Source organism: Artemia franciscana, chromosome 4 (assembly GCF_032884065.1).
Source record: "Artemia franciscana chromosome 4, ASM3288406v1, whole genome shotgun sequence".
Taxonomy (NCBI): domain Eukaryota; kingdom Metazoa; phylum Arthropoda; class Branchiopoda; order Anostraca; family Artemiidae; genus Artemia; species Artemia franciscana.
Window position 1 is genome coordinate 43,855,579 of NC_088866.1, and position 24,853 is coordinate 43,880,431.

General features: G+C 36.7%; 3 protein-coding genes across 10 annotated transcripts in view; 1 reads left to right on the top strand and 2 right to left on the bottom strand.

Annotated features, from left to right (window-relative positions):
- The window catches only part of LOC136026470 (protein MON2 homolog), a 483,967-nt gene that overhangs the window by 146,352 nt on the left and 312,762 nt on the right, over positions 1-24,853 (top strand). The gene's annotated exons all lie outside the window — the stretch shown is intronic.
- Positions 1-24,853, bottom strand: part of LOC136026472 (calcium-dependent secretion activator-like) — a 122,519-nt gene that overhangs the window by 28,893 nt on the left and 68,773 nt on the right. For 2 of the 7 annotated variants that reach the window (XR_010617294.1, XM_065703082.1), the window contains exon 8: positions 22,957-23,125. Coding sequence is in view for 2 of the 7 variants with exons in the window: in XM_065703082.1 (XP_065559154.1) it covers positions 22,957-23,125 (169 nt within the window). In the remaining 5 variants the exon portion in view is untranslated. Of the gene's footprint in view, positions 1-10,467; positions 11,762-15,608; positions 16,991-21,794; positions 22,268-22,956; positions 23,126-24,853 lie in introns of those variants that run through there. The other 5 variants (XR_010617296.1, XR_010617297.1, XR_010617295.1 and 2 more) reach the window with 5 other exon arrangements.
- Positions 17,019-21,113, bottom strand: LOC136026471 (arginine--tRNA ligase, cytoplasmic-like). The gene has a single exon (XM_065703081.1). The coding sequence runs from the start codon at positions 19,770-19,772 to the stop codon at positions 17,850-17,852; it is 1,923 nt and encodes a 640-aa protein (XP_065559153.1). The 5' UTR covers positions 19,773-21,113; the 3' UTR covers positions 17,019-17,849.

The window sequence follows — 24,853 nt, forward strand, 5'->3', positions numbered from 1 at the left end:
CCCTGTGTCCCGGTCGTCATTTGTGTCCCGGTATCCCAGTCTGTAATTTCTCTTTGAGTGTCCCGGTCGTTATTTATATTCCCTCTGTCCCGGTCGTCATTTGTGTCCCGGTCTGTAATTTCTCTTTGAGTGTTTTTCTTTTTAGTATTTTTTAGTTTTTTACATTTTTTCTTTTTTCAGTTTTCTTTTTCTTCTTTATGTTTCAGCTTCACTATGAAATACATATCGCCGAACCTTTGTTTTTTTAACTAAAATCTGGTAGGCATTGATGACCTTATCCAAGTCAAAATCCCAAACCCAATCATAATCGCTATCATTTTCAGTTTTGATATGTTTTGACTCTCGCTGTCCAGGTGGATCTTCATCTAACTGCGCGGTTTTGCGTTCTTTAGCCTCAAGCCTGTTTCCTTGCTGTTCTTTTGATTCCTCGGCACGCTTTCTTTTCTGACTTTCTCTATCAGCAGCAAGTTTTTTGGCATAGACTCTTTGAGCATCTTCATCGGCTTTTGCCATGGTAAGTTCATCAGTCATTGTAAACTTAAACATTAATAGATTTCTACGTGAACATATCTCTTAAATATCTTGAATGCCGTCATCGTCAAAGCAAAAATGACGACAACTAATTTCATGAAGTCAGTGGACACAGAAACATGACGTCACCTGATCCACAGACAGACACACAGACAGACAACTTATTTTTATATATATAGATATGAGGGGGTTCGTCCCCTCGTCAGTACCTCGCTCTTTACACTAAAGCTTAAATTTTGTCCCAATTCATTAAAAATGACCCCTGAATCTCAAAGCCGTAGAATAAATAGTTGAAATTACTAAAAATACTTTAGCGTAAAGAGCGAAGTATTAGAAGGAGGTGAGCCCCTCGTATGGGTAATAATTTCTGTTCGTTTTAAGTTTTAATCCTGCTCCTTAGTTCCAGCTGAAAAAAACTTTTTCATATTTATTTTTTCATCGTTTTTTTTTTTAATAATGCTAGTAAATCCTGCGCTCCGTTCATGGAAATTTTCCTCCCCCATGGTAAATTCCTAGATGGAAAGTTCAACCGGCATATCCCCCTCTTCTCAACCCCTCCTCAACCAAAAAATTCTCCTGAAAACGCCTGTACACTTCCCAATAACCATTACTATATGTAAGCACATGTCAAAGTTTGTAACTTGCAGCCCCTCCCACGGGGACTGTGGGGGAGTAAGTCGTACCCAAAGACATAGTTCTAAGGTTTTTCGATTACGTTGAATAAAATGGCTATCTCATAATTTTGATCTGGTGACTTTGGGAAAATAATTGGTGTGGGAGGGGGCCTAGGTGCCCTTCAATTTTTTTGGTCACTTAAAAAAGGGCACTAGAACTTTTCCTTTCCGTTAGAATGAGCCCTCTCGCAACATTCTAGGACAACTGGGTCGATACGATCACCCCTGAGAAAAAACAAAACCCAAAAAACAAAACAAAAAAACAAACAAACAAATAAACACACATCCGTGATCTGCCTTCTGGCAAAAAATACAAAATTCCACATTTTGTAGATAGGAGCTTAAAACTTCTACAGCAGGGTTCTCTGATACGCTGAATCTGATGGTGTGATTTTCGTTAAGATTCTATGATTTTTAGGGGTTGTTTCCCCTATTTTCTAAAATAACGCACATTTTCTCAGGCCCGTAAATTTTGATGGGTAAGACTAAACTTGATAAAACTTATATATTTAAAATCAGCACTAAAATGCAATTCTTTTGATGTAGCTATTGGTATCAAATTTTTTTTATTTTTTAGAGTTTTGGTTACTAATGAGCTGGGTCGCTCCTTACTACAGTTCGTTACCACGAACTGTTTGATTAGGGCTGAAGCAACAGTGGCGACATGAAGGGGAATATTGCATTTTTCCCAATTTTTCTTGTTGACCGAATTTCTCGAACAAGCATAAATAGTGCTCCATCTCCATCTGAAACGAAAGTCCAGAATAGTCACTAATCGGATTATCAGAGCAAAATGTAACTGGAAGACTAGAAATGGATGTGTATAAGATTACGTCGTCAATATTGGAGTTATGACCACTATGAGTGTACGTAAAATCCAGGGACTTCAGCCAAAACTTAAAAGTAGTTGAGAGGCAATTCATAGAAATACAACATAGAATATGGTCCTTGTATGGGTCACATTTGAGGTCCCAAACAATTAGCCACTTACACCCAGAAAGCTCAAGGGACTCCAAATGTTGCCTGAGGGCTTCTGCTGCTCTTGAGAACTCTGTCAGAGAGACAGTATTGTTGTAGTTAGTAGGTATATATGTGTTGATGAACTCAATTCCCTCAACAGAAAAACACAACAGACTACTGCTTCTGTTAGTCGGCTTAGCCAAAAGGTCCTTCCTAGCGTATGTTGCCAGGCCTCCGGACGGACGCCCTGCCGTAGATCTTGCCGGCTCTACAAAGACATCGTGCGACCGGGACCTGTTCAGGAAGTTTGTATTCACCCCAGAGAGCAAATGCTCCTGGATAAATAGCAGGTCATAAATTTAAAGGAGATCATATATGTCTTTTTCTTTGTTGTGGCAACCATTAATATTCTGACTAAAAACCTTAAGAGATCTATTCATTGATTTTTTTTTTCTCAGAATCTCTCTTAATTTAGGACATCTCAAGATGTAGCACACATGAGATCCGTCATAAGAAGAGCATCTGAGGTCTTCATTACACGGTGTGTCTTTATTACTAGGGCGCGGTCCAGAAAATCTGGCCCATCTGGGACTTTTTTTGTAATTTTCATTGAGATGATCGAAGTTCTGGCATCTGAAACATATTCAAGGGGCCTCCATATACTTATCTACCCGGAAATAGTCATATCCAAGCTTGATTCCGCTAGACAATGCAAAGTTCATGGTCTACCAATTTTTTGAAAGTTAGTCTGCTTGTTTTACCTCGTTCAAAACGGAAAGTGTCCTCGACGAGGCCTGGATTATGTTTGGCTAGTTCACTAGCATCCACTTCTCTAGGAAGTCCTCTTATTATGCCATAAGATTTTTAAAACCTGTGTTTGCATTTGATGCTACTACCTCATGGCAAATTTGCCGAAAGGGTACTAAGGTCCTTAGCACGAAAAGCTTTTGCTTTTACAACATCGCTTAATTTTACTTGGAGTTTATTGTTTCTTAATTGCCTAACCTCCTGAAGCCATCGTCGGACTGAAATTGACTAAGTGTTTGTAGTCTTGTCAGGGAATCTATATTACAGTACAAGTCTGAGGCGCGTTGTTCGTTAGGGCTGTAGCTCTAGTATCTAGGCAAGTTGCCAATTTAACACCCGTCGCATACTCCTTTATCACGAACAGTGACCTGTTTATATCGCAAATTTCCCCTAGCAGGATAGAGAAGTTGGTCTCAGGAACCGGTGGAACCTAAGATGGCTGAGCTATGACGGAAGTGGGATATTATTCCTATCACATTTAGCTAGCAAATCTAATATTTCTGATGCTGCTGAGTCTTTTTCGCAGCTTCTTGTGTCTATAGCTACTCTTTCAGGGAAAGATAGTTGAAGGAGGTCGAGTTTACCTTCGCGTAATGCTGCTAAATCAAAGAAGTCGCATGTCATTTTCGACAGCAGCGTTAGATCAACTCTCTATTTGACTGGAAAAAGTTCAGGATTGGTTTGAGATATAGAAACGTCTGTGCCATGTTCAGCACCGATAGGCAAGAGAAGCTTAGGTCCTCACTACCTATTCCCTGCAATTTAAGGGAGACTCCACTCCCTGCAGGTAGACTGCAGTTGCAACAAGTAACCTCCTTTTTTCTGAAAACAATCATTAAAATCACTTCAAATCACTTCAAAGCACAAAATTTCAATCACTTTTAATAAAAACGAAAACTCTCTTCTTGAACATAAATACTCCTTCGAATGAAAAATTCAAGACAAAATCAAAGATTCAGCACGCCTGCCTTTTACTCGTTGCCTTTTACTACCTTTTATTTTACTCACTTGTTTTTACGTTTACTCGTTACATTTACACCTTTTATTTTACTCGTTATTACCTTTTATTTTACTTGTTTGTTAGTTAGTTTATTATTTTACTCGTTTATTCCTTTTACCGTTTACTATCTTTTATTTTACTTGTTTGTCAATCTTAGTTCACTGACTAAAATACAAAAATTAAACATAACTTTTAAAGTATTCCGGAATGGTTTGTAGGCTTACATATTTATGTTATTGTAGCTTCCAGTTTTCACCAAACAATTTTATGTAAACGATGTCACACTATTATGCCTTTTTTATCATTATGATTCCTTTATTATTATTAGGAAGCCTGGTGGCACAGTATATATCTCGTCTGACACCTAACCCAAATTTCACGGTTTCTACTATTCAAGTGTTCAAACTTCTACTTGGTATGTTTTCCATAGTCAAAATTTTCTAATGTTTTTCATACGAATGACGTCAGATATACTTGAAATATTTGTCGTTGCAACAATGATATTTTAATGGCTTGAGAGCGCTACCTCAACAAACTAATTCAACGTTTGTTACTTGAGGCCAATACGCTGTCGAACACTCCTCTTTAATCCACGGTTAAAGCATCCACTTTACCCATACAAGGATTCCCAAGAGATTTTCGGTCATGCCGTAAAATTTTCCTCGCCTATTCTGGGGCACTGAGCGTTTCTCTTACCCTTATACGGGCTACTTAGTCAAACTACTTTAGGGAGACCCTTTACCCATCCCGAGGGTAGATCATCCACTCTCATCTAGGATCAATTTGCTAGCTGTTACTGTGCCATCTCGTCCATAAAGCGCCAATTTGGTACCGTAGCTAAATCTCCAACTTAACTCATCAAATCATTCTCCAAGAGTATCTTCGACAAATGTGTAGAAAATTTTCTTCTTCTTCAGAAATGAAATTAATCAAAATTATCTTAAAAACTAAAGACTTCAGTTTTGACACTGTAATCCATTCCAGCACACCCATAGGATATATACCTGAATCTGCTAATCCCTAGAGAAACTGGTATTATTGATTATGTACACCTGTTTGTTATGTAATAGGAGATTGTTTGCCTTTACAAATAAATTAAATTAAAAAAAAAGTTTTTTTAACTGAAAAAAAGGAGGGAACAGCCCCTTTCATATACGGAGCAATTTCCGTACGTTTTAAGCTTTAATATCGCTCCTTACTTTCAGTTAAAAAAAAACTTTTTTTTTTATTTAATTTCTGAACGTTTTTGAATTAATGCATGTTTTGATTTTGGCTTTCCGCACATGAATAATTAAAATGAAATTTGCATATTAATATATTTTTATGGCTAAATGACTTTCTCATAGTTTTGATTGGACGATTTTGAGAAAAGAGGAGCGAGAGAGTAGGCCTAGTTACCCTCCCATTTTTTGGTTAATTAAAAGGCAACTAAAACTTTAAATTTTTGACGAACATTTACGAATTACGAATTAGTAGCTTACAAATTAGCTTACGTAACGAACTTCTATATTCGTATGTTTTTATTATGTTTATTAGGGGTCCCCCCCACGTCAATACCTCGCTCTTTACACTAAAGCTTCAATTTTGTCACAATTCCTTAAGAATGACCCCTGAATCATAAAGGCCGTAGAATAAATAGTTGATATTAATAAAATCACTTTAGCGAAAGAGCGAGGTATTAGGAGGAGGTGAACCACTTATATGCGTAATAATTTCTCTTCGTTTTAAGTTTTGATGCGGTTCCTTACTTTCAGTTGAAAAAACTTCTTCATAATTATTTTTTCAATGTTCTTTAAATAAAATACTAAAAAATCCTTCAGCCCCTTAATGGAAATTTTCTTTCCCCTTGAAAAATTCCTCCATGGAAAGTTCCCCCGTACAACACCCTCCCCCAGCCAAAAAATCCCCCTGAAAGTGGCTGTACATTTCCCAATAACCATTACTATATGTACACACTGGTCAAGGTTAGTAACTTACAGCCCCTCCCACGGGGATCGTTGGGGAATAAGTCGTCCCAAAAGACATAGTTACTAGGTTTTTTGGCTATGCTGAATAAAAAGACTATCTCAGGATTTTGATCCGGTGACTTTGGGTAAAAAATTAGTGTCGGATGCCCTCCAATTTTTTGGTCACTTAAAAAGATTACTAGAACTTTTAATTTCCGTTAGAACGAGCCCTCTCATGACATTCTAGGACCATTGGGTCAATCCAACCCCCGGAATAAAAATAAATAAAATAAACACGCATCCGTGATCTGTCTTGTGGCAAAAATTCAAATTCCTAATTTTTGTAGATAGGAGCTTGAAACTTCTACTGTAGAGTTTTCTGATACACTGAATCTGATGGTGTGCTTTTAGTTAAGATTCTATGACTCTTAAGGGTTCCTTGATATCCTTGATATCCTCTCATTGATATCCTTGAGCAAATTCAAGTCGTATTCACAGTTATGTTTTCCAGCAAAGTAAATATAATGCATATACAGAGAATACAAGATGGATTAAATGCATTAGTGAAATATATTGAAGGCAACGAATTGATTTAGTATGTCAAAAAGGAGTGAGTTTGTTACTATTCCATTTTCGCAGATATTTTTCTTGTTGGATATTTTACCGGGGAAGAGACGGTAGAAAGAATCTTCATTTTTGGGTTTGTTAGTCTATAATGAGACTGTAGGACTAAAAAAAGGACGGATTTGAGAAACAAAAAAGCATACGGAATCTAGTGACTTAGGAAAAATGTTTGAGTCTAAATATTCAACATTTATCAGTCCAGAAGAAAATATTCTGTCAAAGAATGCTTGACGATATAATGACGTCTCCATCTTTGGACTATTGTATGAGACTTGTACGTCGTGGGCCAGATGCATTAACTCAATTTATTGATATACTAATTGAAACAAAACAAAATGATATTGTGGATTTATTTTTGAAGACTACCTGAAATTCGTTTTAGATGAACGATTTTTCACATGGTATCAACAAATAAGTCGAAAATCCTGAGCAAACAGGTGTTGTGACGCCACTCGATTACTCCTTTCTAGAAGTAAAGGGAAGATTCATTTTATCAATCGCAAGTCCGTTTCTTTTTGGAAGTGAGACTGTCAACAGTGAAAAAATGATCTGAACATGTCCACTATGTTTGTATACATTGGACAGCTGGTCATCCTGTGAGAATTATACTATTGTTGATAAATATGACGAAAAGTGTAGATTATGCAATCCATGCAAATTGCACAGAGGATATGCAGTTTCCTCTGATTTGCGATACACTTTCCTGAGATAGACCTGATATATTGTGATATACTTTCATTAGAATCCTTCCCAGAGCTCCGATAATGTAGCGCAGAGGACGGAATGTCCACAGCAACCGGAGCAATATAATTCTTAGCCAAGGGTAACGCAGAGCGAAACAACTTAGCAAAACAATTGCCAAGACCGTAACACGACATTAAAGAGCGACCCTTGTAATAGTCTATTCCATGACCCAAATGTTGTGGTCTAAGAGTAGTAACATAGCAATAAATATCAGGACAAACAGATGCATCTTCTCTATTAACCATTTTGAGCGGGTTGAAAATGTCATGTAATCACAGCCAAATCATTTGTTATTGCTAAGAGATCGCCTAATATACTTCTGAATTTTAACTGAAATACTTCAAAATATGAGATGTTTAGAGGAATATATTGAAGGTGCTTTATATTGTAGTGGTGAATGTGTTCGTGAGTGGTTTCCCGTTCAAGATCATGTAGGAGGAGTACATAGGTATTACCGATACTCGATGTCAAAAAAAGCATGCATAAAGAAACATACAATTGTCTGAAGAGAAGCCGGGTATAACGTCAGCAAAAATGAAACGTTCCATCCCACTGATAGTTCCAGCACTTTTAACATTGATTATATTCCGTTTAATATCAAGAACACCTTTGAGAATATCGTTGAGATGAATCATTTAATTTCCAAGGGGGGGGCTAATGTAAATACTACCACGTTCCATTGAATACTTAAACTTGAATACATCATTCTAAACGAGCAGAGATGCTTCTATTGATTGCAAGACACAAATCATTCATTCTATCCAAATTCTGTGCATTTTAGGAATAGATCTGGGTATCCGTCAGAGTTGGGTGAATTTATCCATTCCTCTTTCTCTCCATACACAGGCCAATCGTTTGGTCTAACTTTTGTGTCTTATGTACGATCTTTACTCAGTACATAATATGTATTTTCGAAAATACAATCAACAAGAGCAACCTTATACTTTCTATTGAATTTGATGGCGGGGGAGGATTTTGTCCAAAAATGGCTCGTTTTATTCGAATCATCATAGAGGGAATCAAAGACATTAAACATGAATGTTAAATAGAAATCATTAGGCATGGTGAACGTCTTCAGCACCAATCCAAGAATCAAAATCAGAGTTGTACCCTAGCCAATGAACAAGCAACTGTCTCTTGTCCCGGCGAGTTCGACTCTTTAATATCTTTTCAATCCGATATATTCTATTGTTTTAAGTTTTTGTAATTCACACTCATAAGAACCGCCAAGAATCTCTTCACCATTCATATAACGTAGACGATACGTTATAGGTTTAGTGTCAAGACTTTGGACACCTTAAAAAGCTCAGAGGATCATAAGTAATTCCCCTTTTCAAAAATATTACCAGTTCAATTGATTTGAACTGAATCACCAACATTGAATTTCTTTCATTGGAATACTGTTTAAATAAACAAATGTGTCATGGTCCTCCCAATGAACTTTCAGAGGACTGAAATTGGACAGAGATCGATGAGGACGCTGATTATGAATCAACATGATTTTATTTAAATCTTGAATAAAAGCAGCAGTATTTTTCAATGTAAAGTATCTCGAGATTAAAAGTCGAATAGTTCTAATCAATCGTTCAGTAAACCCCACCTTGATTGGACTATGACTATGATAAAGCATTGTGTTATATTTCTATAAACCCTTTTTACATGTGGATAAACAACTCGACTCCCTCAATGTGTTTGAATTTTCCTATAACAATCTTGTTCAAAGATCGATTCAAGAGCTTTAGCAACTTCATCATCTTTCTTTTACCGCAACGGAACGGAAAATGCATAGCGACTAAGACCGCTAATTACCAGTAAAATATACTTGCATGAACTGTTGTGACGCCTTTGAACCCCGTCTAGAGTCAAAAGATCTCCATGTAATATATACAATGGCAAAAAGGCTTTAGTTTTTTTATAATAACTACCGCGAACTCTATGATTTCAATGAAGAGTGTAACTTGGTTCAATCTCTAAATACTCTGTAACTAGCTTCTTTTAAAGTCGGATGACTCAAGCAAGTGTGGCAGGGGAAATCTAAACTTCCCGCTTCACCGATATTCTCACAAACACGATTCAAAACTTCAGCCATTTTGAATGCAAATGTGTAGTGAAGAGTCCACCATCCTTTTGAATACTAACAGGTGATACAATAATTTTAAGACACCTTCGCTCTGTACCTTTTAATAGTGAATAATCATCGCCACTTAGTCTGCTGGTATTTCCCAAAATGATTTAAACCGTCTTTTGATATTTGACCGTATTCTTTTGATGGATTTAATATATGTTTATTTGCAATAAGGCTGTTTGGGAAATTCGAATGAGTTTAAAAATTTATTCAAATGACTGTCAAAAGATGCATGTCTTTTACGATTTGCAATCAAATCTGATATCATATCAATCAGATTCTAGGTCTTGCCATGGATTATAACCTCATTCTTTTTACCATCATGTTGTACACGTTCATTTTCAGAGATACAGGTCAAGAACCTTTCACATTCCTTGCGATACGACTGAGGCAATAGGTCTGCAACACTTGCTGAAACTTTAGACAATGACAAATCTTCTTCTTTTCGTTTTGGTGGTAGTGGTGACCTTTGAGGTTATGTGTGGTCAATGACATTTAGTTTTGAGCGGTCTTTCGCGGGATGCTTTATGAATGTCCAAACGTCGAAGAGCATTTTCAAGCAAAAGTAATTTTTGATCGTCGGCAATTCTCATTGTTAATAAATTTACCAAGATTATCTTTAAAGTACTCTTTTGGTGAAAGGACAAGTTCTATTGGTGTCAGCAGGTAGGGTTTAGTCATTTTTTTTAGAACAGTGTTTACAAGCCCCACAATTATTGGAAGTATTGGTAGTTAAAAAAAAAAATACCATCCGCTTGAACAAGGTGTGTTCTTTTAAAATCATTTCCCTTATTTTTGCATGCTAGGACATGTGCAAGTGAGCAATATTGCTTTGTCTATTGCTTAACTACTCCTGGCAGTTGAATATTACCTTCAGTTAAATGTAAACACAACTCTGTTGTGAAATTAATGAATTCTTTTTCAACACAATGTTTGAGTATAGCCTTCCTAAGCCACGGTTTTGAATTACCTAGGACAGAAAAAAATGTCTGTTTTATGTAGCTTATTCACTGTCATTATGGCAACTAATGACCTTTTTTACTGTTCACTGGTAGAGATATACAGTAATTTCATTGTCAAAAAAACACTGGTGACTACACGTAAATCCTCGGGTGTGTTTTGATTTAGATCCGACAGAAATGCTAATTCCCTATATTAAAAATAACAAAAAATTAAATACCTGCTTTCTTTAATGTGAATAAATGCACTACAATAAAAAAAAAAAAAAAACATGTTTACATAACCACTCGGGGAAAAACAATAGCAACTTGACTATTAAAAACACTAAGGAAAGGGGTGCCCACCATCCACCGGAGGGCGCAGTGGCCACTGCGACGACCAAAGGCCCGGAACCGGCTGGCAGGCTGAATATAGAATAATCGTATAATATTAAGCACTTTTTACTTAATGATAAAGAAAAAATACACTGGTAAACAAAAACAACAAAGATTCCGGCTTGCTCAAGCATATAAAACACTGCAAATAAAAACACAACTGACATGGATAAAAGGGGTCTTCCTTCCATCAACTATTGAATTTTCTCCAGACCAAGATGGTGTCTATACTGAACACATACATCCCGGTTCAAATTCAAATTTATCCCGGTAATCTCCATGCGATAGTACGCCCGCGAATACATAGACCTTGTCTGACATGTCTAACACGGTATTTTTCTCAGCTCTAATTGTATAGTTTTTAAATGTTAAAGAGCAAATCGCCATGAACTTCACTCTTGGAACTAAACTGTTCTCTACACAGTTTCTGTAAACACTCATGTCGAAATTTTCCTTCACAGTGTGTAGGCACCCCCTTGCAGAATTTATGGGTTTTTCTCATAGGGCATTCGCTGACAGTACACCTTCGGACCTGCAAGCACACCGTAGGAAATCAAGTCACTCCCCGTCTGGGACTCTAGGAATGATACCTTACTTGAGGCCTGGCACTTCACTAGCGCAGGGTAAATGGACTCGTCCGAAATGGTGTAGTCAATTCGAGAGCTAATGTGCTCTCCATAGTATAAATCGTCCAACAGATTGTCTGTTTTATACTTGAACAGAGTGTCTTCATAATATACTTGAATTTGTGCCATCCCCGGCCAATGGAGGTTACACACATTGTGATAAAATCCTAAAATAAGTTTTTAGAAATTTTTGAAATGGCCCTGCCTGTGGCAATATTTTCATTTAACAATGCATTTCTTTTTTTTTCTATGTAAAAGGACGATATTGAAATCTATGATGGTGAACGATGTAAGGTTCGGATCGGCAAGGATTCGAGCAAATTCTTTTGCGTCGGTTACGACGTCGAAAGGACTCCTATTGACTTCCACTCCTCCGCATTTTACTGAAGGCTGAAATCAAAATAAGCTTAAAGATATCCTTTTCTACTTTCGTCTTTGCTTCAGAGCGTTTACTGACAAAAGTGTCAAGAACCGTATTCATATAGGGCTTTGGTCAAATTGGAAGGCTCTATTAACCTTTGTAACCCTGAAACCGTTGGCTAGCATCCACCGCGAATAGAACGTGGTGTACAACAATATCCTGTTTCGGATGTCTCCTCTCCACCCCAATAACTGCCAAATTTTCCGAATGTGTCTTACTAGCATCATATTTTCGGGGCGTATTGCCTGCAAAACGGACCGCGTATTTGAAATACTTTAGACCCGTATCGAAACAAAAGCGTTGTACACCTCTAAAATCCCGCAAATCTGCATTATATTTTATACTCCCTTCCCCCTCTCACCTCCTGAAACAAATTCCCTATTAAATTGTTTTAAATTTACAACTAAACTCTTGATAAATAAAACGATTGATCCACTTCCCTTATATAGTTACCAACTTTATTGGAAATTTTATCCACCCATTACAAAAAGACATCCCCAAAATTATGTAAATTCGGATGAAGTGTTTGCACTTCGGTCTGCATACAATATGGATATACTTCTCCAAGTTTTTCATTTAAATAAAAAAAAAATTGTGACGGATGCTTTAATACTATCCCGTCCATCCGCCTCCCTAATTTGTCTTTGACGAAGAGCTCAAATCTTGTCCGCAGAGGAATGTACTATGTCAGTTTGATCCGAACAGATAGTACAAGCTGTAAGGGTGTTGAATGGTCTCCAAACTCAGGTTTAAAAACATAAACATTGCACAGGACATAACTACAGAGATAAGAATCAGGCAACACAGGGGTGAGCCAGCTCCACTGGTTCCTACTACCCCTGGTCTCCCTCCTCACGGTCAGAATGAGCACTGAGGGGACTGGTTACCATCTGGTCTTCTAGGAGCCTCTCGACCTAGCTAGGGCGTACTTCCTCTTAGACACGATCTCAAAAATCAGCGTCGAGGCCGAGATTTGCGGAGTTGGGGGAGTTACACTATTTGGGTTCACCCCCTAACCCAAATAAGTTTACCCCCACCCCCATTCACTTTCCTCTGGTGCCTGTTCTGTCTCCTATAGCTATTCAATGTCATAGCAGAGATTGTATGCCCCTTGAGTTGGTGATAATGTCGCTAGGTGAAACTAAAAAATAATAACAGCTTATGTTCCTTTTGAAATGGTTCGGTTTTAACCTGTATTACATAAAAAAAACTAGTTTTTTTAACTGAAAGTAAGGAGCGACATTAAAACTTAAAACGAACAGAAATTACTCCGTATATGAAATGGATTGTCCCCTCCGCAATCCCTCGCTCTTTACGCTAAAGCTTTTAATTGTTTTAAAAAGCAGAATTGTGGCAAAGAGTCAAACTTTAGCGTAAAGAGCGAGGGATTGCGGAGGGGACAATCCATTTCATATACGGAGTAATTTCTGTTCGTTTTAAGTTTTAATGTCGCTCCTTACTTTCAGTTAAAAAAACTAGTTTTTTTATGTAATTTCTGAACGTTTTTGAATTAATGCATGTTTGATTTTGACTCTCCACACGTAAACTATTCAAATGAAATTGGCATATTAATTCCTTTTTTGGCTAAATGGCTTTCTCTTAGTTTTGATCATACGATTTTCAGAAATATGGGATGGGGAAGGAGGCCTAGTTGCCATGCAATTTTTCGGTTACATAAAAAGGCAACTATTAATTTTAATTTTAACGAATTTTTTTTATTAGCAAAAAATATACGTAACTTTAGAATTAACTTACGTAACAAACTTTTATATTCTTTAATTTTTATTATGTATATGAGGGGGTTTGTACCCTCGTTAATACCTCCTTCTTTACACTAAATCGTAAGTTTTGTCCCAATTCTTTAAGAATGACCCCTGAATCAGAAAGGCCGTAGAATAAATAGTTGAAATTACTAAAAATACTTTAGCATAAAGAGCAAGGTATTTATCTCCTCCTAAATACCTCGCTCTTTATGCTAAAGTATTTTTAGAACCCCTCATATGCGTAATAATCTCTGTTCGTTTTAAGCTTCAATGCTACTTCTTCCTTTCATTTGAAAAAAACGTTTTCATGTTTATTTTTCATTGTTTTCTTATAGTAATGCTAGAGAATCCTGCGCCCTTTTCATTGAATTTTTCTTCCCCCGTGACAGATTCCTCCAAGGAAAGATCCTCCATCATAGCCCCCTCTCCTCAGCCCCACCCCCAAACAAAAAAATCCCCCTGAAAACGTCTGTACACTTCCCAATAACCATTACTATATGTAAACACTGGTCAAAGTTTGTAACTTGCAGCCCCTCCCCCAGGGATTGTGGGGGAGTAAGTCATCCCCAAAGACATAGTTATTATGGTTTTTGACTATGCTGAACAAAATGGCTATCTCAAAATTTTGATCCGTTGACCTTGGGAAAAAAAGAGCGTGGGAGGGGGCCTAGATGCCCTCCAATTTTTTTGGTCACTTAAAAATGGCACTAGAACTTTTCATTTCCGTTTGCGACATCCGTTTTGCGAATGAGCCCTCTTGCGACATTCTAGGACCACTTGGTCGATACGATGACCCCTGGGAAAAAAAAAAAAAAAACAAACAAATATACACGCACCCGTGATTTGTCTTCTGGCAAAAAATGCAAAATTCCACATTTTTGTAGATAGGAGCTCGAAACTTCTACAGTAGGGTTCTCTGATACGCTGAATCTGATGGTGTCATTTTCGCTAAGATCCTACGACTTTTAGGGGGTGTTTCCCCCTATTTTCCTAAATAAGGCAAATTTTCTCAGGCTCGTAACTTTTGATGGGTAAGACTAAACTTGATGAAACTTATATATTTAAAATCAGCATTAAAATGCGATTCTTTTGATGTAGCTATTGATATCAAAATTCAATTTTTTAGAGTTTTGGTTACTATTGAGCCGGGTCGCTCCTTACTACAGTTCGTTACCACGAACTGTTTGAAAAAGAATTAATTAGCCTGAAAAAGAATATATTATTAAGCTTTATTTTTTCAAGGGATAAGCCCCTCCCCAGAGGTACCAAACGAGATACATAATAGTTCTCACTTATTAGCCTGAAAAGAAAACCTATAGCACTATTTTTGAGGGTCAAGCTCCGTCCGAGAACTATTCCCTGATTAACCTAAAAACAAAACCTATAGCTCTATTTTTAGGGCCCTTTCCCCCTCCCAACATCATCAAATTGTCTCAATTATTAAGCCGAACAAAGAAACCTATAATCTTTTTCTGAGGGTCAGGGGGAACCTCTTCCCAGCATCATCGAATAAGATTTGCATTAAATAATGAGTCTTAAATAATTGGACTTGTAGAATGGGTATTCATTTGCGGAGTGGTTTTCGCTTCTTCACCGAAGAAATCGGGCAACAGTTGCTCAATCCAAGTTGGCTCATTGTCTGTCCCCTTAATAAGAGGCAATTCAGGTATGACCTTGAAAAGGATAACAAAGTATTTTTCCTTGAAACACTTATGATTCAGGGCTCTCAAAGTCGCAATGATGTTCTTTGATTTGACGAAAATATTTTGTTTTGAAATCGTACAGTTAACCGCGAAAAGGATACGTTATTTTCATTGTGACGAAAAAACTATTTTTAGGATGGGCAATAGCCTCAAATCTCCCCCCAGAGGCAGCAAACAAGGGCTCTCTCGATATCCTATTACCCTGACAAATTTATTGCTTTTCAACCTCCTGCCTCTTGCCTTATACTAGATCCTAATATTTAAACTTTACCGCTAAAGCACACAAAAACTGTCAAACTTAAAAAAAAAATCATTTTGCTATCTATGATTTGTCCAATAATTTTACTTACGAATGGATTGGCAATAATGATGTCACCTTGAGAGGTTTCCAGTGAAATCTCCATGACTTCGCTGTCTTGCAAGGGGAGGGAAAAAATGCATCGTCTTCAGGCTTTGCAGAGCAGAAGGCCTCGTCTGTAGGTTTTGCAAGGCGGCAGGCCTCGCATCTTCAGTGCTTTGTAATGAAGGCAGAGATGTGGTTGCGTCTTCACCTTCCGTGACTGCATCACAAACCCTCGGCTTCTTGGGGGGGGGCCTCTTGGTCAGGATTCTCCTGCATAAAAATTATATTTTAGTTTTCCAAACAACTTGAACCTTAAAATCATGGTTTCCCGTTAAATTCACTTCTAATAGCACGTGCATAGCCACCAACGTCCCCAAGCGCATCATAAACTTCCTGCAATAAAGAATAAATTTTCTGTTTTCCCAATAACTTGAGCCCAAATTCAACATATTCTCCAGCTAAATTAGCTTCAAATAGACCGCGCATAGCAACTCACGTCCCGAAGCGCATCGTCAAACGTCCTGTAATAAAGAATAAATTGTTAGTTTTCTTAATACCTTGAGGCTAATTTTCACATATTCCCCACTTAAATTTGCTTCTAATAGCACGCGCATAGCTAAAATACATAATAGTTTTATAATGGCAAAATGAGTGATTATCTCCTCTGGCTTACAGTATGTATTTTAGGAGAGGGTCTTATAATTCATTATTATGCTAAAAAAGAACCTTGTTAAACCATTTGTATTTACCATTTTAAAGAACTATTATTCACCCTTTAATTTAATGCACAAATAAATAAGTTAATTTTTGTAAGCATTTCACACTAGCTATTAAAACAATCAAAACCCGTTATGTACTTTAATCAAAAGTATCATAGCATAAAGATAATGTAAAAAACATATTTCGCTCAATTAGTTAACGGAATGCATGACGCTAGCGGTTCACAAAATTCATCCCATACCTGACAGCACGCTATAATTAAGGTTTAATCCCAACATTTGACAAATGTCAATTAACTCGTATTTAAACCATCTTTAAGAATAAGCTTCGATTCTTCAATGCGATTTAAAATAGGATAAATTTATGTCAAAAGCATATATTTTGCGAAAAATAGGATTATTATATCATCGTTAGAACCTTGCGATGGCGGAAGGGGTTAGGGTTTTACTTGTTAATTTTACAGAGATAATTATATCAGCTCCAATTTCAGTACACTCACCTTTTTTCTTTGGAGGGGGGACATGCGGAGGGGATTAGCCCGTATCTTAGTGTACTTAGAGTCTTACCTGTAAGTGGGCTCGGATAATATCCTTCTTAAATAGTCTTCTGTCACGACTCATTTCGAAAGGTAGACTGATGAATTTTCAGCTTTGCATACAAATACATACTCTGAAGAAACAAAGGAATCACTCGGTATGAGAATAAACAAATTAGTGTAACGAAAGGAAACATCCGATATTTATTATATATCATATATATATAGATTTGAAAATCAGTAGGTTACATAACCGGAGTGCTTTGTCCGTTTTGGAAAGACTGAAAATCAACCAAGACTGCATACTGGGACACCTTTGTGTGTTATCAGCAATGAAAATAAACTTGAGAATCCAAGAATAGTATCGTGTTTGGACCCCCCAAAAAACCTATATCATCTAAATATGTAAACATTAAGCTATGATCAATTTTTTCACATTCAAGGGTTCCCAAATTGATTTTGCAGGTCCTGAGGGTTTTTCCTACCTGCCCCCGTAGGTTTTTAAAGATTTGCATTGGTAAACAATTAACTTTTACGTAACAACCTTGAAAAAAATCTGGAAGAAAAAACACCCCCTAAAATATTACGCAACAACAAGGTATACACAATTTCTTCAGGCATAGCCCCTATGGGCCACTTTAAAATGCAAAGGGTCCTCACTACTTCAACTTTAATCAGATCTGTTTGCGCTCTTGAATATTCCTAAGTTTAGCTACAGCATAAGGGCTACATTTTAAAATTTAACAAAATTTAGAAAATTTCATCTTCGTAAAATACGTCCTTCCTTTTATCGTCCTAACAGTTAAAAAAAGGGGTAAGTCTTTAGCTAGATGCCCTTGGGTATGACACGAGAAACAGCGTTTAGCTCGGCTATATATCTTTTTTTTTACATTCCAAATGCTTATAATTTTCCTCATTCAGATCTCACAAAAATTTTAAACCTCAAAGTGTCGAAACATTTGGTTACACCTTTACTTGTTCCTCACCCAGACATTACATTCTGTTCACAGGTTTAATGCCCAGGATGTCAAAACCCTTTGCCAAAATATTGGCTGTCACTTCACATAGCAGTAGTCTATGCATATAGACTTTGATCACCTCCCCTGTTTTTCGGTCCTTTTCAACGCAGTAGCAAGAGTCATAAAATTCAGAGAAAGCAGTTGCAATTTTATGGAGATATTCACAGAGTGGGTGCAAAACGAGATCCTCAGTTATCTTTTGAATTACATCATGAAACTTCAAAATTTCCTTAGCTAATTTGATTTCATTTGGATGTTCTATCTTTATATCCTCATTTTTAGCATAGTTGAGCAATTGATTTGGCTCAACATTAGCAAGTCTAGCAATACTTTTTGCTCTTGTATATTGATACAAAATATAAACAGCAGTGTTACCCTCATCTGCAAGCATCTTGTCAAATGAAAAAACATAATCTCCCTTCCTATTGTTAGACAAATCTGCGTATTTAATGCAACCATAGGCAACAGACGTCTTGGCTTGTTCTAATTCTTCAGGGGACAAAATCCTTTCACGGTTTTTCTTAATAAGTTTATCCAATGACTTTTTTATGCCTTCGTCAAGGAGATCCACTAGTCGAATTGTGTCACCTGATCGTGTTTTTAGCCTTTTCTTGTTTTCCCCGAGTACAACCCCAAAACCAACATGATCAATACGCACGCGATTTTTGTCAATATAACCAGCACGTTCCATACAATCAAACAATGATTCAAAATGAGAGCTTTGTCCAAGGTCGGTGACATAGATGATCCAGTCCGCCTTTTCAACTTCTAGTCGGTGGCACAAAGCAGCAATATCTGAAGTGTCATAGGTGTAACCGCCATGGGACTTGACAACAGTTAGAGGATTTAAGTTTTCTTTCTGTGGGAACATCACATATCTTCCTTCTTCATATACTAGTAGGTTTTTCTGCTTCAGATCTTCTATTATTTTTGTCATAGAATCCTGGTAGAATGACTCACCACGTTCAGTAAGTTTAATATCAAGGCGATCATATATCTTTTGGAATTCTTTTCTAGAGGTATCACAGATAAGTTGCCATCGTTTAGTCTGGTCGGGGTTATGAGCTTGTAATTCTACAACAGCAGCGTAGGCTCTTTTCTTGAATTCAGCATCTTCATCAAAACGCTTCTTCGATTCCTTATAAAACGCTTGCAAATCCCCAATGGGCAGTGGATTGTTCAAATAATCAGGATATTTGTCGTTTAAATGTGCAAGTAGCATCCCAAACTGTGTACCCCAATCTCCAACATGGTTTAATCTTACAACATCATGGCCGAGATATTCCAACAATCTTGCTAGACTATCTCCAATGATGGTGGATCTCAAGTGGCCTACGTGCATCTCCTTTGCAATATTGGGAGAGGAAAAGTCAATAACGACCCTCTTCTTGTCAACTTTCGGTGGACGGACGCCCTCCAAAAACATGCTCGCAATCTGACTGACCACAAACTTTTGAGAAAGAGTGATGTTGATGAAACCATGGTCGCCAGTAGACAATGGTTCAATGATACTATTGGCGGGGATATTTTTGATTAGTGTCTTGGCCACTTCAGCTGGGGATACCTTGGTGCCAGATTCTTTGAGTATCTTTGAAAGTCCCATAGCAGAATTGCATTGATAGTCACCAGATTTAGATGGAGAAGATATCACCATCTTGATATTAAAATTTGGATATGACTTGATAAGAGATTTCTTGAAAATATTCTTTAACTCTCCAATGATGGAAAATTGTCCTTCTACCGTTTCACTAACTGGTCTTGGCTTACTGTTTTTAATGTAAAGAACATTATTTTCTCCTTTTAGAGTCGTTTTTGCTTTTCGGTATTTTGTAACGCCCCACAAGACAGTTCCGGTACATATTGCTGCACCGCCAATCAACACTAACTTTTTGAACATGATGGTTTTTTTATACTAGCCGTCACTGTGGGATATTGCTCTTTTATTGACTTATTGACGTCATTCCAGCAATGACGTTTTTGTAGAACATAATTTTACTCTTCATTCACCGGAATGATTCACTGATAATGGTGAAAAAAGAGCATAGATATAAGATTCTAAAACAAACCTAAAATATATGTCAATAGTTCTCTGATAAGTCAGTGTGGTTAGTTTTATTAAAGGAGCGAGGGAAAGGGGGGGGGGGTAAAGCTGAAGAAAATTTTCCCAAATCAAATGAAAATGACTGTGGAAAATGAAAATGGGGTTTAAGTGTTTCTCCTCAGAAAATCCTCTCCACCCCCCGTATAAAACTACAGGATGGTTGGCCCCAAGCCCCTATAGCACCTCCCAGCTGAAGGGCCATGACAATGCGGGATACGTAAACAATGGGCAAATTTAATAGCTTACAATCATTTCCCCAGGGGCTGTAAGGAGGGTTGGGGTCATGTTATACCCAATGTCATAGTTCATGGGCCTTTCAACTATGATGAACAAAATGGCTATCTCAAAATTTTGATCGGACGAATTTGGAAAAAAAGTGGCGGCGGAGGTGGCTAGTTGCCCACCAGTTTTTTAGGTTGCTTAAAAAGGACACTAGAACTTTTAATTTCTGTTCGAATGAGCTCTATTCTGATATTCTAGGACCATTGGGTTTGTGCGATTGCCCCTGGGAAAAAAACAACTACAAAATAAACACGCATCCGTGATCTTTCTTCTGGCAAAAAAACAACAACAAAATTTCACATTTTTGCAGACAAGAGCTTGAAACCCTTTGATGAATAAAACCAAAAATAAATGAAATTTATACATTTGAAATCAGCATAAAAGCCAATTCTTTCAATTTATCCTTTAGTATAAAAATTATTTTTTTAAACCGTTTTTTTTTTATATTGGCTACTATTGAGCCGGATCACACCTTACATAAGATTTGTTACCACTAACCATTTGAACCGTAATTTTCTCAGATTTTTCGTTTGGTTCTTATTACGCACATGAAGGAGTTACCCCTTCCTCAGTACTCACTCGTTACGCTTAAGTGTTTGTGAAATCATAACAAGCTCACATACCTAATAATTTCTGGTCGTTTTAAGTTTTAATGTTGTTCCTTACTTTCAGTTGGAAAAATGTATATTTTTTATTTTTTTTTTATTTAATAACAACCAAAAGCCGAAAGCATACAATATCTTTGGTTTATTATCACATAAAAATCATAGTTAAGAAGCTGCTTAAGATATTAAATCCTAAGATTGGTCGAAAAATAACGAACAAATTATTGTATATCGGCCATTATTTAACAAAATTTTAACTTAAGTGTAAAGAGCGAGGTACTGACGAGGAGATGAAACTCTCTCATATACGTAATATGAGGGGTACACCCCCTCGTCAATACCTCGTTCTTTATGGTAAGGTTCAAATTTTGTCAAAATTCTTTAAGAATGCCCCCTGAATCTCAAAAGCTGTTTAATTAGAATAAATAGGTCTTTAGAAATTACTAAAATGATTTTAGCGTAAAAAGCGAGATTTTGAAGAAGGTAGGAACCATCCCACATGCGTAACAATTTCCGTTTATTTTGTGTTTTAATATTGCTTCTTACTTTTAGTTGAAAATAAAATCCCCTGCGTCTAGCCTACTTAACTTGAAAGTTTTACGCCCATTGAAGAATTTCATTTAAAGATTACCTCAAAGCTATGCTAAATAGTCTTCACTACGAATTTCCGTAACAGTGGTTTTGGGCATACACTGAACTTTTCTATTTTTCGTCAACTTTTCATGTAACGTAATATTCAATTTGGGTTTTGGTGTTATTGCCAGGGAAACCCTCCTTAATTCCCCAAACGCATCCGATCAAAATTTCGAGATAGTCATTTTTTACCAAAACTGTCCAAAGGTCCAATAGCCATCCCTCCAGGTTTGGAGACCCCCCTTCCATCCCCCGAGTCATGAGCTGTAAGCTATGCTAGCTCCTTATTGTTAAGATATTAGGTTTTTACAGGAAGGGTGGTCGTATAAACTTTGGAGGGGGCAGATGCCTCAAAGGGTGCATTTTAATGCAAACAACTCCCGACTCTCATTGAGTCTTCAGATAAATACCTAATTGGTTCTAAGAAAGGGGCAGGGACGGTGTGGAGGTAAAAACTGATATTTAATTCCTCTTCATTTTTTGGAATATTTCTGGTCTGTGCTGTTATTACGAAAGTAAAGAGCAAGATTAAAACATAAAATTAGCAGAAGTTAATCTGTAGAGGAAGGGGGCTGCCTTAATGATAAAATTTATTTATAAAAATAATAATAAGGTAATATTAAATTTATTTAAATAAAAGATGTTGCCCAACTAGGTACTTTAAATAAAAAGCACTAAAGCTATAAATATTTGATTAAAAATATTAAGAGAGTATTTATAACAAAGTTGAACGACACTGCTTTTCATTCACCATTTGATTTGCAATTAAACCTGAAAGTAAATAGAACCAATTCAGTTCACATATTAAAAATCAACAGTTTACGATAAAAAATTTTGGGGAGGAGAAATGAGGTAAAATGTGTTGCTCGGAGAAAATTTTCTAAGCACTATTTAAAACTGGATGAGTTAAGAATAATGCACAGATAAGCACTAGTTTCGTAAAAGCTTTAGGAGACAGGGCCATACCTAAATTTGTGTTTTCTTTTAGCTAAAAATAAATATTTTATAGAACTGGTTTTAGCCTAGTTGAACTAAAACACTACAGATGTGCTAGGTTTAAGCTTAGAATATGGATGTAATTAAATAAAGAAAAAAAAACAGAACAAATTCTCTTTTAAATTAAGGTAAAAGTCGAAATTAAAAATTGAAATGAAGATTTAACTAGTAAGTAACTGATAGAATTTTAGAGTACAAAAAAAATAAATAAATATAAAAAAATAGCCAGATCGGGATTGTAATTTTTAATTTATCAATTACTTTTCAGAACCTTTAAACTGCGAGTCCGGTCGTTTAAAGCAATTACAAATAAATTAATACTTCCATTCTTGGGGTGCTGTGAAAAAAATAAGCAACTCATCGATCTTTTATTTGACCATTTGCTCTTAAAGCGTTAGCAAAAATATTCAACTTATTGTAAAACCAAGAGGGTTGAGGGGTAGGTAAAACTTATTTTTACTTACTTTCTGTTCGTGTTTAATGTCCATATCCCGTCTTATCCAAATATATGACAAGCTCTCCCAACAACCACCGATAGCTTTTAATCCGAGTTCTAGCTTCTGCAAAACAATTCTTCGAAAATGAAAATCGCCTCTGAAAAGCTGACCTCTTAAGATTTCTTCAAGGGTGGGCCTGGAATACCAAAATGATTCTCCAGATCGTCGTTATGTTTATATTCACAAGGGAGGACTCCTTAGGAAAATATTGCCCTCGAGAACTACAATCCCCCTCCCTTCGACTCTTAGAAGGTAAGCATGTATACGATGTTTTATTACAAAAAAAAAACGAAAATAAAAGAAATAACAAAAAAAAATGAACATGTTATGTTGATCTAATATATATTATTCCGAATATATATATTATTCGAATATATATTATATTCGAATAATATATTATTCCGAACTTGTAGATCCTAGAGGGTAAATTTCCTCCCAATAGTGATCTCAAGTACCTCTCACGAAAATTTAGAAAATCTGATCCAAAAAATGCGCTTGTCGAGGGTCTGGACACCCCATCCTCCTCAATGATACCTACCGATCTTTCCCCTCCACAATAGCTGGGTTGGAACATTGCAAAACTGTAAAACCATTCTAGACAAAATCTATTCATTTTGAACAAACTGTGTAAATTTTTAGAGACGAAACCAGCCTCTAAAACAAGGGGATATTTATACAGCTTTCAGGCAGATCACAATAAATAGACTATTTCAGGATGTTTGTGATTGATAGAATTTAGACTTTTTTCAGGCCAAAATTTGTGAATTGCAACAAAAAAGTGGCAGAACTTGGTACTTTGCTGTGATAGGATATGAAACTTGTAGGCTATGTAAGTAATTGTCACTAAATATAAGCATACTGACCATTTCAGATTTTCACTCAATACCATTTTAGCTGATCGGCCCAAAAATTTTGGCTTGTGGCACAGAAATTTGTGCCAACGTTTGTGGCAGAAAATTCAAAAAGTTCGTTACCACGAACTGTATAAATAAACAAAAGCAATCCTTGTTGGCACAAGGCAGGAATATATAGAGCCTGCGAAAATTTAATGTCATATTCAACAATCTGTCTTGCACACTTTACGCAAAAATACTGAGCAGAGACCCTTGTCACTTCCTATCTAGAAACGGAAGTCAGAGCCGTACAAAAAGCGGCAAAACAGGAATAACGTTGCTTCTGGAACATAAGAAACAGCGTTCCTACTCCAACGATGCAGAAATGGAGCATCAAAATGTCAGAAAAGAGCAGAATTATAGTTGGATACAATCACAAACAAGTATAAATAAAGTAATGATTTAAGTGTGTCTATCTAACCAAAGCCGAGGGTGATTACTTCAAATTCGTGCAATTCAAGTAATAATAAAAAAATGTTTAAAACTTCTTCTCAACCCTTCCCCCCGACCAAAAAATTTTCCTGAAAACGTCTGTACACTTCCCAATAACCATTACTATGTGTAAACACTGGTCAAAGTTTGTCACTTGCAGCCCCTCCCATGGGGAATGTGGAGGAGTAAGTCGTCTCCAAAGACACAGTTATAAAGCTTTTCGACTATGATGAATAGAATGGCTATCTCAGAATTTTGATCCGACGACTTTGGGAGAAATTGAGCGTGGGAGGGGGCCTAGGTGCCCAACAATTTTGGTCCCTTAAAAAGGATCCTAGAACTTTTCGTTTTATTAAGAATGAGCCCTCTTGCGACATTCTAGGATCACTGAGTCGATACGATCACCCCTGGGAAAAAAAAAAAAAAAAAAAAAAAACACATCCGTGATCTGTCTTGTGGCAAAAAATACAAAATTCCACATTTTTGTATATAGGAGCTTGAACGTTGTATAGTAGGGTTCTCTGATGCACTGAATCTGA

Excerpts from the sequence above, each read along its gene's own strand:
- LOC136026471 (XM_065703081.1), bottom strand. The coding sequence starts at position 19,772 with ATGTTCAAAAAGTTAGTGTTGATTGGCGGTGCAGCAATATGTACCGGA.